Below are 12,164 nucleotides of genomic sequence, written 5' to 3'. Positions count from 1 at the left end.
TTTGATTTGATTATGGGTGTATATGGAATTTTTTTTTGTATGTGGTTGGTGAGCTGTCTCTTTCCTCATATGATCATTTGTATGTTATATGTGTCATTTGTATGTTATAGAGAGAGAGATAGAGTTTTGTTTGTACTGATGGCCACTATATTGATGGTGTTTGAGATATGGAAGCTTTTTCTGTTGTGATATGTCTATTTATTGGACATATTTTTCATATGGATTTCTTTTATGTTTGAGAGTGGATTTTAGTGTTCTGGTTGAACAAATATTCGGAAAGAGAGAGATATTTTTTTTTCTGAATAAGATCCACAATTCAGACATGAGTCACATGATTACGGATATAGATGACAGATGGTCCGGCTGCTATTAATTGTACTCGTGGTCCTTACTTTCCTTGTCTATTTTTGTTTTTATCAACAGCTACAAATTTAATAATATGGTACTCATAATATCTTTTAGTGAAATTGTATTTATATATGCGACTCAAGTGAAAATAAGATAAATTATAAAAGTTCGTTGATTTTACGCTAATTCATTTTTTTGGAACTATCTATCTGAAAGTCATATATCTTCGAATTTTATTGCCTACGATTACAAACTTTTTGTAGAATCACATTAATTTACTAGTTTCCCATGAAAAACAAGGTCTTACACAATTGATATTCTATCAGAAAATAAATATTGGCACTAGTCATAATCTTCGGGCCAATGTCATAGACGTAAAGGTCAATAGTCGAGCTTAAATAAACCTATTGATTTTAAGCTACGGGCTATCTTGGGCAACTGTAGCTATTGGATTCAGAGGTACCGATATCATTAGTATGTCTTTCGAAGCTTAACGAAACCAAAAGCTTTCGATAAGCTTTCAACTGGATACCGAGCTTAACAGCATTGAAATTTTTGATAAGTTTATTGAAAATTGTATTTCCGATAGCTTCCTATAAAAAATTGTTTAAATATTTTATATTTTCGTCAAAATAATGTTGAAAAAATGAACATAATAATTCGCTGCGGCGAAGCCAGAAATGAAAAAAATCTGCGTCGTTTTTCGTTGCTTCCGGGGTACCTCTCGGAAACGGTAATTCCGATTCCAAGACTTTCAGAACGGCACGTCTAATTAGGGGTGAAATCGGTTCGTTTCGGTTCGGTTTTGGACCAATTTGAAAACCGAAACCGAATTTTCGGTTTTGAAAATTTTGGACCAATGACCGAACCAAATTGGTCTAAAACCGAAAAATCGGTTATAACCGGTTTTATAACCGTTTTAACCAGTTTTGAAACCGGTTAACCGAAAAAATCGGTTAACCGATTTCAAAATTAGATGACCAAATTTAAAGATGTTACAATTATCCAAATCGATTATCCGGTTCAAATCGGTTATCCGGTTTTAAAACTGGTTATCCGGTTTCAAAACTGGATAAAAAAAAATCGGTTAAATAACCGATAACCGAATTTTTAGATTTTCAAAACCGATAACCGAACCGGTTTTAAATTTGGTTTCGGTTAACCGAACCGAATTTTCGGTTTGATGACGTGGCACCGAATTTCGGTTTTGGATCGGTTTGGTTATCGGTTTAACCAATTTTTGGTCAATTTTTGTACACCCCTAGGTCCAATAGCCAATATTTAAGCATCAGAATCGGAAGTTTCGATCTCTTTCGGTTCCGATGCCCAAGATTATGGTATCAAAATTATGTTCCGATATTGTTCACGACACTAGAATTTTGGTACTGTCGTGATAATTTTTTAAAATTTCGTAGAAAGTACACTATAATTTAAGTTTCAGTTTTTGTTTATAATTTGAATAGTGTCGAAATTAACTAGAACATAATGCTACGTTTCAAATTGGCCAGAATTTTTTTTTAAGGCAGTTTTGCTATAGTGGGGATTGAACCCATGACCTCCACACAGGAGTTGATGTGGAATTACCACTAGGCTATCCTATGTACCACAATTGGCCAGAATTACAACACTATAAAATTGAATTTTTTTTATGAAATAAATGCCGGACTTCCAGTTTATTCGGAACATAAGCTTCATTCCGATCGAATGCACATAATTAGTCTGTAGTCATACCTCAAGTCAAAGTCTTGAACAAAAGTCCACAAATAAAAAATGCAATTGTCATTTTTTTGTTTTTTTTGACAAATGCAATTGTCATTTCAAATGTCGTCTAATTATTAATTTTTTTTTTTAATGAAAATGACTCATTAATGACGCGCCAAACAAACTGAAAATTATAGATTATCATTTTTTTTAATCACTATCACCACCGAGGCGTTCAATCATACTTCTAAATAAAGTGTCAATTATTGTCCTATACATGTATAATCACGTATATTCTCCTATGCACATACACATACGCAAAAACAATGTCCATGTGTTGCAACGATCCGAAAACTACAAATTTTATATGTCTAGATTAATTACATAAATTTTCTTTAAAGTACAATTCGATTAAAAAATGTTCCTTGAATTTGTAATCGTTTATTTTTATGTTTGAAATTGTTACAAAGTTACCATTTGTCTAAATTTCAACAGAAATACGTGGCTTGTGTTTATGTTAAGTAAAAGAAAAAGATAATATTGTAGATTTGAATGTCCAACATGTTTTGAGTCATTTCTATTGCAAGATTCCATTTCAACTCGTCTCTTATGTTTTTTTTATCTTTCATTTTTTACCGTTGACTATATCGTTCTTTCTCTTTCTCCCCTTTATTACTTTGTTCGCATAGTTGTTTCTTACAATAATACACTCTAATTATCTTGTTGTCTAGAATATAGAATATAGAGCTACAAAATTATTTCAACTAGTGTTTTTGTTTGTTCATATTGTATAGTATTCAAATTTAATTCTCTAAATATCTAACAAATCTGTTACATCTCGTAAATTATTGGTTGTGTCCTATATTTCTTACATTATAAAATTTTATTTGGCTCATTTTCCTGAATTTACAATTTATTTTATTATTATTTTTACGCCCTTACTTTTAATGTTTTCAATATCAGTTTTTAAGCTATTTTCTATATAAAAAAAATTAGTAGTTAATCCCATATAAAAAAATGAAAGAGAATTAACAAGTTTCTATAAAATCATATGTAATTCTTTTTATTGCCAATTAATTTTACCATAAAATTTTACCGTACTTCACAAAAATAAATGTTGTTTACAATTTAAAAAACTGGTAGTTCGATAAATTTGTTGTTAGGCGATATCTTGCTGTTTTCTATTATTTCGTGGAAAATTCCAAAAGCATAAAAAAAAAAAAAAAAACTGGTCTGTTGAAAATTCCTCTCTATACTTTGTTTGGAATATAATCTAATATGAAGAATAATGAAATATTTTTACTGATATACACTTAACTTAACAGTAAAGGATGGATAGTTCCTTTTTTTTTTTTTTTTTTTTTTTTGCTCATCACCCAGTAACTTCACTTTTATTTACGTTTTTTTTTTTTTTTTATAAAGTCTAAGTGTGCTGTCTATGTGATTTTATATTTTATGATTAGTGACCAGTTTATGTACAAAATTGATCACCAATCAGTTATATTCATGTTTCCAAGACCGAAACCTATTAAAATCGATTTTGTAATGATTTTTTTGTAAAAGAATGAACTATTTTGTCGTCACATACTCGAGATTCCGTAAAATAAATTGATAATATATAGAAATTTATTTAGAAAGGCCACGAAATTCATATTATCAATTAAAAAGTTAATTTGATCAATCTGCCAATAAACACACAAACGACATGTGGAAATAAGTTAAAAAAAAAAAATTCCATTTTTTCTTTTATCTTCTTTCCTTTCTTCAGTATACTTAAAAAGATAAGGTCTTCCTAGCAAATAAATTTTTCATGAGGAATTTTGTTATTTTATCTCAACCTGGTATTACTTTTTTAACATTCTTGTCGTTTGTACATGAGTTGTCGTTTGAGGAGGTGCTGTCGTTTTTTAAACTTCCTAATCAGTTTATTATTATTAATATTATTATTCGACTAAATATTCACATTCCATGCTTAAAAATATAATTATTATTAGAGATAGAAAATCACTTCTATGAACCTTTCTTGTTAACGAAAAAAAAAATCCCATCTATTTATAAAGTATTATCTTCTGTTTGCAGAACAAAACTTAATATTCGATGCAGGCATATTAAAGTTCCGAGGTTAAAAAAAAAATCTAGATGCTTGTACTCTTGGTTCCTTGAATAGTTAGATAGATCTAACACCCAAAAATAAAAAGGAGAAAATATACATAGTTTTATTGCTTGTTAATATGCTTATAATGTTCCCATAAAAAAAATAATTATATAGTTAAAACAATACAGCAAATACATTTTAAGACAGTCTAACACACAATTATTAAGCTAATTTTATTACAGCATGACACATTTTAAAACACCATATATATATATATAATATAAAAATTAATCACTCAAAGCCCTCTAGCAAGCATTTGCTTGTAATTCTCAATGGAGTCAAGCCTCTGGATTAAGAGCTGTTGCCTAAACTTCTTGATAAACAGGTCTGCGCTTTCGTTGATATCCATTGACGCCTTTGTCTCGAGCTTCTTGTTCGTATTAGTCTTGTTCTTCTCCGCGACAATCGAATCGCCAGACCTTCTTGTTGTACCTCCATTGATGTCACTAAAGTCGTTGATGTAGTTCTTACTCATAGCTAATCTGTGTATATGTGTAGTATCTGTCTCTTTCTCTACAAGAGGTTTTTTTTTTCTCTTCTATATTTTGGATGTGTTTTTGTGATGATAAACTCTTAGCTATGATTTCCTATTTATAAGGACCGAAAAAATGATTATTTATTTTCTCTCTCAATTATTGTGCACATTATTTTATTAGAGTTATACTGTCGGAAGCTTCAAGCTGGGGGCCTCCTATATTGAATTGAAAAATAAAGCTCATTTGCTTTAAGTAAAAATGTAGCAATAGTTAAGATAGCTTAATTTCAATATATATATTCTCTAACAATCTTCTAGGACATGCCCAAGAGGGTAAAGTTTTGGTAATTTCCGCGTCATTTACAATCTATGATCAGATTCCATTTGTGTAGAAACTTCTAAGCTTTTTGATTTTTGTTCTGCCTGAAAATTTTTAGATGCGCGTATATGATTATTCAACGCACGCAAAGTAAAGCTAGGAAGGTCAAAACCATGAACTTTTAACCATGGTATTATTTTATTACAACTAATATACGCCACAAATATAAGGATAAGAAGACCCTGGTAGAACTTTTACATGCAAAGAATAAGATATACGTAACGTTCCAATGTATATAGTTCTATTTCATACGCATGTGCAACAATGGCATACATAACTTGGGCAAATTGCAAAGTCACTCCTAAGTGATATATACATATTATAACATTACATAGAAAATTTTCTTACGGCTTACGCTGTGGAATTAATTAGGAGGACCGAAAAGGTGCCTTGTTTGGCGCCTAATTAGGCGAGTCAAGGAATATTAATAAATTGTTGAGAATCATAGTACACATGCAAGTTCAAATCATATTGTATATGTTTAGTATTATCATATGTTGAAATATATTAAAGGATATACATGAAACATACAAAAGGATAGTGGAAATGGTATCTATGCCTAAGCTTCCTAACTGTTTAGGTACAATGCATAGGGTTCTTATATATCTATATCTATAAATACACGTAGGAAATAAGATTGGAAGTAAAATGAATATAAAATAAGATTGAAGCACCAGATCTACACATGCATGTTTGCTTTTAATTGGCAGCGTATGGGTGGAATTGTTGCCCATATGGGTTACCCAAATTACGAGGATGGCACAAAATTAGGTCCATGTTTCTTTTTTATAAAATATTGGGTAGATAGCCGATTAAAACGTTTAAAATTGTTATATAATCAACGTTTTGTAAATATTAAGTAAAGAATCGTAAAGATGACGTGACCTGATTAATAGAAGTGAGTATTTATTTAAGATTTACGTATGTATGTAAATATATGAAAGTGATTATTTATATAATATTATGTCAAATTATAAATGGGTAATTTAGCAAAATAGCCAACTTAAACGTTGAAAATTGCTAAATAGCAAATATTTTGTAAATATTAGGTAAATAGCCAATTTTCTATATTTACAAACGTAAATATAAAGTAAATAGTCACTGTCATATTAAGCCACGTCATCATTTATGGTTATTTACCTAATATTTACCAAACCTTGGCTATTTAGCAATATCAAAAGTTTAAATTGGCTATTTTTCTAATTTTTTGAATTATAAATATGTCTATTTAACTAATGGATACTTCTTTTTATATATTATTTCAGTTTTTTTTTTTTTTTTTTTTTTTTTTTTTTTTTTTTTTTTAGCGACAAAGTCAAAGGCTCTGATTATGTTCACACCGCAGTTCTTTAGAGGCGTAGAAAGTTGATTAGTTGGGCCTGGCTAGAGAGAGCCTCGACTAGATATCTTATTGGGCTACCAATTGCATATACCGATACGGACTTTCAATAAATTTCATGAGTACCGGTTCTTAAAATTGGAACTATAAATAATCATATTCTAACTAAAACGGTAATCAGTGAAAAAACGCTTAATGAAACTATAAACAGTATATATTAAGGAAAAGTTTGGTCTGGATTTGTAGAATACATTTGAAGAAGTTGGTATGCCTTGAAATTTTCCTAAACCCAAAACTTCTTGTTCAAGTCAAATATGTAAATAATTATAATCTCGATGATACAGTATGAGAAAAATATAATAAGTTGAAATTTGATGTCTGTTAATATTATTTTACTTCGCTTCCATTTGACATGAAAGTATATGACTGTGAATTATACTCTATATGAGCACTGATTGATCATCGCTCCTCCGACGATGATGAAAAGCCGATATCCATGGAGTAAAATTTATACATTTTCTGACTTCATAGTTTTTTGCAAGATTTGATTTATGATTTGGGTATTTTGCTTAACTCTTATAAAATTAAAAATATACATTTTGATGAGTATTTTGTTATAAATTACAATTCCATATATTCAGATAATTGTTGCACATCTAAGTCGTCACTTGTTTCCTAAAAATAAAAAATGCATGAGATATGTTGGTCAAATTATAATTTAAAACAAATGGGAAAAAAAAAGTAAATTGCAAATTTAGTTTTTAGCGAGGTAACTCTGAATCGAACATTCAGATGCGAGTCTCTTTTTTGTTATCGCCAATGGAAACAGTCCATCGAGTGTCGCTCCGTTTCGTTCCGATTCTCCGAACCGAAAAGTCTTTCAAACCCGGCCTTCTCAACCCGATTTTCAGAAAACCCCGAAATCCCATCAACCCGTACCCAAACGGAACAATCCTCAGGACCCGAAGAATGTACGGTTCTGACTCCCCGACCCTTGCCAGAGCCAGCTGGCTTCTGGGTCTCGGCAAGTCCAAGGAGAAACCCAAGTCGCCGGAAATCGTGAAAGCCGGCGATCCGGTTCTTCACGAACCGGCCCGGGAAGTTTCCGCCGACGAAATCGGGTCGGATAAGATCCAGAAGACTATTGACGACATGGTGTTCTCTATGAGAAAAGCTCCCGGGGTTGGTCTCGCAGCTCCACAACTCGGAATCCCATTAAGGGTCGGTGTTTTTTTTTTTTTTTTTATATATCTAATTTCTTGGGTAAAAAATGCTCTTATTAAAAATATTATCTTTACGCAAAATACTTTTTTTTTCCCTCCACCGGTGACCGGTTTAGGGTTTGACATAGAGAATGGAATTTGAAGTAATCGTAGATTAGTGCATTCAACAATTTTTTTTTATTGTGAATGCAAAGACAGAAAAGAAATGGAGTTGATAAGCACGTTTCACTCGTGTTAATTTGGATTTCAGATAATAGTTCTCGAAGACACCGAAGAGTACATCAGTTATGAGCCCAAAGAAGTGACCAAAGCACAAGACAGAAGGCCTTTTGATCTTCTGGTATGAGTGTCAACTTTTATATAAATTTAAAAAATAAAAATTATTGTCACATTCGAGTGTTCCAAAACATTGTACTAGTTTTAGTTGGTTTGAGCAGGTTATAATCAACCCGAAGCTCAAGAAGACAAGCAATAACACAGCATTCTTTTTCGAAGGCTGCTTAAGGTACTATATAGTAGTATCATTTAGTCTCATAAGGCAGTTTTCAAGATCAGGCGAGCAAAGTGAAACCTCTTTTTTTATTTATTTTTTTTATTTTATTTTTTTATTTCAGTGTCGACGGGTATAGAGGTGTGGTGGAGAGATATCTCGACGTCGAGGTCGTTGGATTGGACCGATTTGGGAAGCCCATCAAAGTGAAGGCTTCGGGCTGGCAAGCTCGTGTTTTGCAGCACGAGTGCGACCATTTGGAAGGAACCATTTATGTGGATAAGATGGTTCCGAAGACATTTCGAACCGTTGAAAACTTCGAATTGCCTCTTTCTGATGGGTGTCCCACTCTCGGCCCTCGATAGCTGCTTTTTTACGTTTCGTCAACATTTTGACATTGTCGAGAAATGGCTTCTCGCATGAGCTTTCGGCGTCTGATTTATTCGGTTGATTTTACTGGCTTTTTTTTTTTTTTTTTTTTTTTATATCCGTGTGAAGCTGCAAAAAGTTACAGCTTGCTTGTGTCACAATTCATGGCAGAAATTTGAATGAAGCATTTTTTTTTTGGTTATTAAGTTATATAGCCACACAGATATAGTGGATTGAGATATAGCTCATTTTTTGTTAATTTCTTGTAAATAGCCAAGTAAACTTATTAACAGATTAATAAAAGCCTTATTTAACACAACCAAACATATATTTTAGGTAGTTAATAGACTGCCACGTATGCAAGTTGGCTATTTACAAATTATTTACCAAAAGTTAGCTAATTTACAATTTATATAGTTTAGGTGACTTACGTAGCCAATTTTTTGTTTTTTTTTTCTTCCAGAATTTCATTACTTTGAGACTATCGCACTGAATTTTTATTTATTTTGATGGGAAAAAACTTCCAACAACTCTTATTTTTGAAAATTGAAAAGGTAAACACTAAAAAAAAGCTAAATAAAACTTTATGGAAAATTTCTTATTAAAAAATTGTAGATCTAATGTCACATTCCCTAAAAATTTATATTTATGATCAACACTAAAAAAATGTCTTGGAAAAAAATAACTGGAAGGAGACAGAAAGTATTTTATGGAATTGATCTTTTTTTTTTCTGCCGATATTCGTCAGGTAATTTCTTCCTTTTTATTTTATTGTATTCATCATCAACATCACACACTTTCAAAAATTATTGGGAAATCTACATCTTCACTGCATTCTCCGAACCGTGTATGATATAATTATGAATAAAACTCGCAGATATACACGTATGCCTTCTATAAAAAAAATATACACAATGCTCGCCTATTCGAGAGGAGAAACAGACCAAGTGTGTCATTCACTGCTTAGGCTCAGAGAGTTGACAGACCAGCCTGGCTTTTGAATGAAGGCTTGAGCAGGGAAAGAGCACGCAGAAGGATAAACCAGACCAGAACTCGAGCCATAAGCCGACCAACAAGACGATTTCGTAGTCCCTTCAACGCACGAAACAAGCTCTACGTCTTCCAAGTATAGCTTTTCGCATGGAACGCTGTCACTGCAAGCAAATTTAATCGCTTCTTCGGTAGCCGAACTGCCTTTAACGTTGATGAACGATACGTCCTTCACTTTCACCGCCGAACTCTACATATAAAACAATATCGTAATTATTTTCCTTGGAATTTAAATGATGTTGCTAACGATTGTTTTTTTTTTTTTAACCTGATTTTGACAAGGTTGAGGTGAGTCACAGTAATACTGGTCAATAATTATCGGGTTCGACACGTTTTCCATCAACATGTTTTTGAAGGTGATCTTGGAGATGAAGCCACTACCTCCCTGATAAACACAAAAAGGTTAAGACTTTAATTAAACACGATTAGCTTCGCTACAGAACTTACCTGCCATGTTTTAATCCTGGCCCCATTATCGGTATGGGATAAAGTTGCCTCGTTCACTATCACATCACGTACGTGCGACATAGCGTTCGACTTTCCCAAGCTTCCGATACTAAGCATGAAAAATCAGTATACACTTAGAAGAAATAGCATTGGTACCTTATTTTCAAAGTAATCCTCAAATACCATGCTTACCTGGCTTATTTTCTTATTTTAATGTTTACAGTTTCATATCAATTTTTCTTTCCTGTTTTCAGTTTTACTTAAAATAAGAGCAAAATCGTCTGAAAATTAAAACTACAGAAGTCTTTGTAGAAGGTTTGAAACTTTGACATATTTATTCAAGGAATGAACATATACAAAGTAGATATTTTTGTAACTCTCCCTATTCACTTGTGGGTGTGTTTCTGGTACTTTGGAACTTAAAAGGAAAACTCATTTACCTGATACCATGTCCCGGACCACACTCGATCCGTCTAATACGAATTCGCGAGGAATTTCCGACTATCGAAATGCAGTCATCACCTGAAAAAAAAAACCTAAGAGAAATCTGTAACGAGTCTATCGATTTACAGTACAAGAAAACTTCAAGAAATTATCCGTCTGACTCTGACCTGTCTGAAACACACTGTCCTTAACCTCGACATCGGTCGAAGAGCTGATGTGAACTCCGTCGGTGTTAGGGCTCGAAGCGGGAGCGACGAGCCTCAAACGGGAGACTCGGACCGAGTCACAGTTGGTGAACGCCATGTGCATTTGTTGGCTGTTCACGAGCACCAAATTTCTGACCTTTAAATTCTCGCACTTGTGGAAAGTGATCGCCTGAACCGAACCACGGTTTATATCCGAGTAAAAGCGAAATCGAAAGCGATACATACAAATGTCCGAAATCTCGAGCAGAGACTTACTGTTGGAGCGTGTCGGCATGGCTGCAATAAAGTAAGAGCCTTTTTTTTATTTTAGCGAATCGCAGTTGAAAATACGAATCGAAAAGCAAGAGAAGTATTTGATACATTGGAGGACTTGATTTTGCAGGAGCGAGACCACCATTTCTGTCCCATACCGTTGATCGTCCCTCGACCCTCGACAGTGAGATGGTTCACCTCGTGGACGTAAAGCCATTTTCTTCGGCTGAATCCGAGCCAGGCCTCGGGATCTTCTGGTGCGATAACGGTTCCAGATATCTAACACCACGCACAAAACAGACAGTCAAGTCAAGTCAAGTCCGGTGCAGAGAAACATCAAAGTATATAAAAGTGCTTACCTTTAGTGTGATATTTGAAAGGCAAGGCCCGCCGAGAAAAATGGGGTGAACCAAGTAAGTCCTTTTCGAAGGGACTACGATTTTTGTTTCTAGAGTTGATGAACAAGCCGTGTTCCAAGCATTCTCGAATGCCTGAACGAATTGGGAATGTATATAAATGACATGTCAAGCAATGCAATTAATTAGTAAGAATACTCGACCTGAGTGTCGTCGGTAATGCCGTTTCCGATGGCGCCGAATTCAGAGACTGAAAGAAGACGTTTGAATGTGGGTCGAGTTGCGATCGACTCGTTCGTTTGGAGGTCAAGAAGAGACGAAGGAGCGACTGGTTCTGAGCTCCCAAGAAACGACGTCGTCGCATAGACCAGAGCGACGACACAGCTCCAATGTGGTCTGATTCTGAAGCGCCTCATGATCGCACACCATTCCAGAGCCTCAGATTCGTGGAGTGTTGAATCGGCGAAAAGCTTGAATTGATCTTTTTTTGAGGACGAAGAAGATTCCTTTTAATTGTGAGAGCTCTTCTGTCGAAGCTTTACCACGGGTTTTGCTTTTAGTGCTTTCTTTGACAATGTAACTTTACTGGAAACGACAAGATAGTCATAAACGACTAATGCGCTTGTTATAAACGACGACGGTGTTCTTTTTGGTATTATCATTATAAATATTTGTTCGAATATAAATCTCATATATGGAGGTCAACCAAACTCTTCAAGACTGACAACGGCTACAAGTCCAGTCGAATCTACTTATTGTGTTATCTAAATCCGATTAAAAATTGGACTTGTTATCCGAACATATTTGTCCAATTTTTAAAGCAGACTAGGTGACGAGTACACCGACCGATCAAGTAAAGAGTAGAAAAATGATATATCTGTAACCCGTTTACCAGTTGTTTTTTTGTTTGATTGTTTTTTCTAATTATAA

General features: G+C 33.6%; 3 protein-coding genes across 4 annotated transcripts; 1 reads left to right on the top strand and 2 right to left on the bottom strand.

The window, feature by feature from the left end:
• Window positions 1–4,240: 4,240 nt before the first annotated feature.
• Window positions 4,241–4,798, bottom strand: LOC149386673 (cotton fiber protein). The gene has a single exon (XM_089627129.1). It carries the CDS (start codon window positions 4,677–4,679, stop codon window positions 4,440–4,442), a length of 240 nt encoding a protein of 79 aa, XP_089483255.1. The 5' UTR covers window positions 4,680–4,798; the 3' UTR covers window positions 4,241–4,439.
• A 2,355-nt stretch (window positions 4,799–7,153) lies between these two features.
• Window positions 7,154–8,649, top strand: PDF1A (peptide deformylase 1A). The gene is made up of 4 exons (XM_089626113.1): window positions 7,154–7,618; window positions 7,871–7,960; window positions 8,058–8,125; window positions 8,235–8,649. Exons 1-4 carry the CDS (start codon window positions 7,190–7,192, stop codon window positions 8,473–8,475), a joined length of 828 nt encoding a protein of 275 aa, XP_089482239.1. The 5' UTR covers window positions 7,154–7,189; the 3' UTR covers window positions 8,476–8,649.
• Window positions 8,650–9,211: 562 nt separating this feature from the next.
• On the bottom strand, window positions 9,212–11,757 carry LOC149386671 (Pectin lyase-like superfamily protein). 2 transcript variants are annotated; one of them, XM_089624915.1, is made up of 9 exons: window positions 11,438–11,757; window positions 11,238–11,369; window positions 10,987–11,157; window positions 10,882–10,920; window positions 10,588–10,795; window positions 10,417–10,498; window positions 9,977–10,085; window positions 9,798–9,914; window positions 9,212–9,719 (listed from the first exon to the last, which is right to left on the bottom strand). In XM_089624915.1, exons 1-9 carry the CDS (start codon window positions 11,648–11,650, stop codon window positions 9,432–9,434), a joined length of 1,359 nt encoding a protein of 452 aa, XP_089481041.1. In that variant the 5' UTR covers window positions 11,651–11,757; the 3' UTR covers window positions 9,212–9,431. The 2 variants fall into 2 exon arrangements, with proteins under 2 accessions (XP_089481041.1, XP_089481042.1); XM_089624916.1 differs by having other exon boundaries at window positions 10,882–10,902.
• Between the last annotated feature and the right edge of the window lie 407 nt (window positions 11,758–12,164).

Source organism: Urtica dioica, chromosome 9, assembly GCF_054948205.1.
Source record: "Urtica dioica subsp. dioica isolate 48M chromosome 9, U.dioica_male_clone48M_v1_H2, whole genome shotgun sequence".
NCBI lineage: Eukaryota > Viridiplantae > Streptophyta > Magnoliopsida > Rosales > Urticaceae > Urtica > Urtica dioica.
This window is presented reverse-complemented; position numbering and strand designations above follow the sequence as displayed.

What these genes read in the sequence shown, in the direction of transcription:
- PDF1A (XM_089626113.1), top strand. Translation starts at nt 7,190, where the DNA reads ATGCGAGTCTCTTTTTTGTTATCGCCAATGGAAACAGTCCATCGAGTG. An exon ending in AACTCGGAATCCCATTAAGG is followed by an intron (nt 7,619 to 7,870) that starts GTCGGTGTTTTT and finishes TTTGGATTTCAG; the next exon opens with ATAATAGTTCTCGAAGACAC. An exon ending in GAAGGCCTTTTGATCTTCTG is followed by an intron (nt 7,961 to 8,057) that starts GTATGAGTGTCA and finishes TGGTTTGAGCAG; the next exon opens with GTTATAATCAACCCGAAGCT.
- LOC149386671 (XM_089624915.1), bottom strand. Translation starts at nt 11,650, where the DNA reads ATGAGGCGCTTCAGAATCAGACCACATTGGAGCTGTGTCGTCGCTCTG. An exon ending in GGTCCGGGACATGGTATCAG is followed by an intron (nt 10,086 to 10,416) that starts GTAAATGAGTTT and finishes TTTCATGCTTAG; the next exon opens with TATCGGAAGCTTGGGAAAGT. An exon ending in CTCAACCTTGTCAAAATCAG is followed by an intron (nt 9,720 to 9,797) that starts GTTAAAAAAAAA and finishes TTTTATATGTAG; the next exon opens with AGTTCGGCGGTGAAAGTGAA.
- LOC149386673 (XM_089627129.1), bottom strand. Translation starts at nt 4,679, where the DNA reads ATGAGTAAGAACTACATCAACGACTTTAGTGACATCAATGGAGGTACA.